Source organism: Lithobates pipiens, unplaced genomic scaffold (assembly GCF_037356315.1).
Source record: "Lithobates pipiens isolate NorthernLeopardFrog02 unplaced genomic scaffold, aLitPip1_a1.2 Scaffold_8, whole genome shotgun sequence".
Classification (NCBI taxonomy): Eukaryota; Metazoa; Chordata; class Amphibia; order Anura; family Ranidae; genus Lithobates; species Lithobates pipiens.
In genome coordinates, this window is record NW_027507903.1 from 657,941,993 (window position 1) to 657,945,235 (window position 3,243).

The 3,243-nt window shown below is 46.5% G+C and overlaps 1 protein-coding gene across 1 annotated transcript; it reads right to left on the reverse strand.

Annotated features, from left to right (window-relative positions):
- Positions 1–1,291: 1,291 nt before the first annotated feature.
- LOC143961762 (E3 ubiquitin-protein ligase TRIM11-like) lies at positions 1,292–2,893 on the reverse strand. The gene has a single exon (XM_077471102.1). It carries the CDS (start codon positions 2,882–2,884, stop codon positions 1,307–1,309), a length of 1,578 nt encoding a protein of 525 aa, XP_077327228.1. The 5' UTR covers positions 2,885–2,893; the 3' UTR covers positions 1,292–1,306.
- Positions 2,894–3,243: the final 350 nt, after the last annotated feature.

Genomic DNA, 3,243 nt, shown 5'->3' on the forward strand with positions numbered 1-3,243 from the left:
TGCATAGGTGTGAATGGAGCCTTAGGCTGGGATGAGACTTGTGGGATGCGGGAACCAGTGGGATTCCTGTGCGGGTTCCCTCATCACACCTCAATCACCGGACGGTCACACTGACATCTGAGAACCGCTGCGGGGGGGTCAATGGAAAGTTAATGACACCCCCAGATCGCTTCGCAGATCGCAGTGCAAACGCTGAAATGGTGCAGGAATCGGATTGTATAGATGTGACACCCAATGTGATCCGATTCCAGTGAGGACCAAAAAAAGGGTCCGGCGCCATTCTGGTGTGAATGTGATTTCAGTCACACAGTTTGTACGGCTGAATTCACATCACACAGACATGACATGTGATCTGCACAGCAATGTGATCCCAGCCTTAGAGAGATTTCCTCTCACTTCCTGTCCTGGTGACACCAATACAAGGAGGGAGAGAAATCTGTACAGGGACACAGACATATAAACATCTGACAGGGGCTCTAATCCTTCCCCTTCCTTATTATACTAAACATATCATTCTTATTTCAGTCTGTGTTCATGTTGGAGAGTTCCCCTCATTTCCTGTCTAGATAAATGTTGTCACCGGGACAGGAAGTGAGGGGAAATCTCTGTAATGGAGCCCCGGATAGAAGAAAAAAAAACCTGACAGGGGATCTAATCCTGACCCACTCTGCCTAAAAACAGTCTGGGATCTCTGATCACATTTTTTTCTTCCAGTAATAAATCTCTAGATGACGTCTTCATAGATTTCCTATCAGATTGTTCCATTTATTTCCATCTCTTTGTAGTATAGATTGTATGGAGGGGGAGGGGCAGAGAGGAGAGGTGACCCCATCCTATCCCATCACAGTGACCCCACCCCCCTCTATGTCTGATCATGGCTGCCCCCCCCATACAGAGGGACCACATGTGGGGGAGGGGCAGATAGGGGAGGGGGAGGGGCAGGGGTAAGAGATGGCTGATGTTAAATACTGGGACAAAGCACAGAAAGTATTATGTCAGATTGTTATGGGAGAGATAGATAGATAGATAGATAGATAGATAGATAGATAGATAGATAGATAGATAGATAGATAGATAGATAGATAGATAGATAGATAGATAGATTTCTCACTGACCAATAGGAACATGTTATTGTTACTCCAATAATTGGACAGATATTCTACCCAATCACAGCGATCAGTAAGAAATCTCACATTTATTTATAGTAGAAAAACTTGAAGAAAAGCCCCGCCCACTGCTATATACTATTGGATGAATATTAAATGAATTTCCTTCGTCTGACATCACCAGACTGTGGGCGGAGTTATCACATCTCCCGCCTCCCCCCACATATCTGTATATAACCTTCCCATAAACATATCCCAGCATGGAGGGGCTCAGTGAAGGTGGTGGTGAAGGTGTGGAGGTGTCGGATCGGGTCACACAGATCATAAAAGGAGATCCGTCCGACCTCATAATCCAGATATATCCTGACTCTGTTACTGGAGGGATTGGGGGGTAAGAGGATCTTATTACTGTCATGTATCACATAATACTGATCACCAGTCCTGACCAATCCCCAGGACTTCTTATTCCATCCAATCTCTGACTCCTTCCATCCTCTCCTCCCTATACTTGGGTAACACATCCCGACTCTCCATTCATCTGACCCCCCGACATCCACTTCCCAGTAATGTCTCCCTGAGGAGAAACTCCGACTGCTCAACACCTGACAACAACAATGCTGGAATCTCTCTGGTGTTTCTGGGTAATACCGGTATCTATCTGACTTGGATACAGTTTTCCTGTCATCTGATATCTGTAAAAAATTATTAGCTGTGTTTCCATCCAGTAATATGTCTGCAGCTCCCTGTATATAGAAGTATACATTTACCTCTGTTATTATATCAGATAAACCTGTGTGTAAGACCCCCGCCACATCCAGACCCCCTCCATCATGGAGGAGCTCCTCATGTCTCTCTCTGTCCTCATTATCTCCATCCTCAGTATCACACAAGTCACCTGTGTCTGATTCCTGTAAGACAGTCAGTGGATCCGTCACGTTACACAGCTCCTCAATGTGACGCAACTTCCTGGACAGCTCCTCCTTCTTTATTTCCAGATCCCGGATGGAGATGGAGATCCGCTCTGCCCTCCCGGAGATGTCCCTCAGGACTCTCTTCTCCAGGTCTTCCAGACATCTCCTGAGATCTCTAAACAGGGCAGTGACTCTCTTGGTGTCACCAGCGGCTTCTTCTTCTACTTTCCTCCGGTGTTCCTGCAGACTCTGGACTCTTTCCTCCGTCTCCTCTCTCTTTGTCAGAAGTTTCTGCAGAACATTCCTCAGTGTCTCCTTCTTCTTCTCAGAAGCCTCATCCAGTGACTTCATCTTATGTCCTTTATGTCCTCCAATCATACAACAAGAGATACAGACACAGGTCTCATCCTCAGTGCAGAAATACTTCAAAACCTCCTTATGGACGGAGCATTTCCTGCTCTCCATGGACAAGGTGGGGTCACATAAGACGTGTTCTGGGGACTTTTTGTGGACTCTCAGGTGTTTATCACACAGAGAAACCTCACAGAGCAGACAGGATCTAACAGCAGGTACAGGAGAGTCCACACAGTAAGTACAGAAGACCCCGGACTCCTCTTGATCTTGATGAGTAGACAGGAAAGTCTCTGCTATGTTACGTAGTTTCATGTTCCTCTGCAGTGCAGGCCGATCCGGAAACTTCTCTCTACATTCAGGACAGGAATATCCTCCAGACCCCTCCTGTGTATCCAGCACACCATCAATACAGACCCGGCAGAAGTTGTGACCACATCTCAGGGTTACAGGATCCGTATAAATGTTCAGACAGACGGAACATTCCAACTCAGCTCTCATATCACCAGACGCCATCGCTGACAGGGGAAGTGAAACAACACTGAAAGTCTCTGACACCGGAGAGGAATGTGGATGGGGGAGGGGTGACGTCCTCCTACACAGGGTGAGGCTGGATGAATATTATAGGACACGGAGATCAGAGTACAGAAGGGAGGAGATTCGTTTTGCAGTAGTAATGAGAATTATACCTCCCAACATTAGAAGAGAGAAAGAGGGAAAGACGGATGTGGAGAAGACATGCGGAGCACTAAGTGCAATGACATGAAAAGTGGAGATGAGTACATCATGATGAAAAGGAAATTGGTTATATAACCATCTGAAGATTTACCCCCCTTCATGGCCAGGCCATTTTTTGCGATACGGCAGTTCGTTAC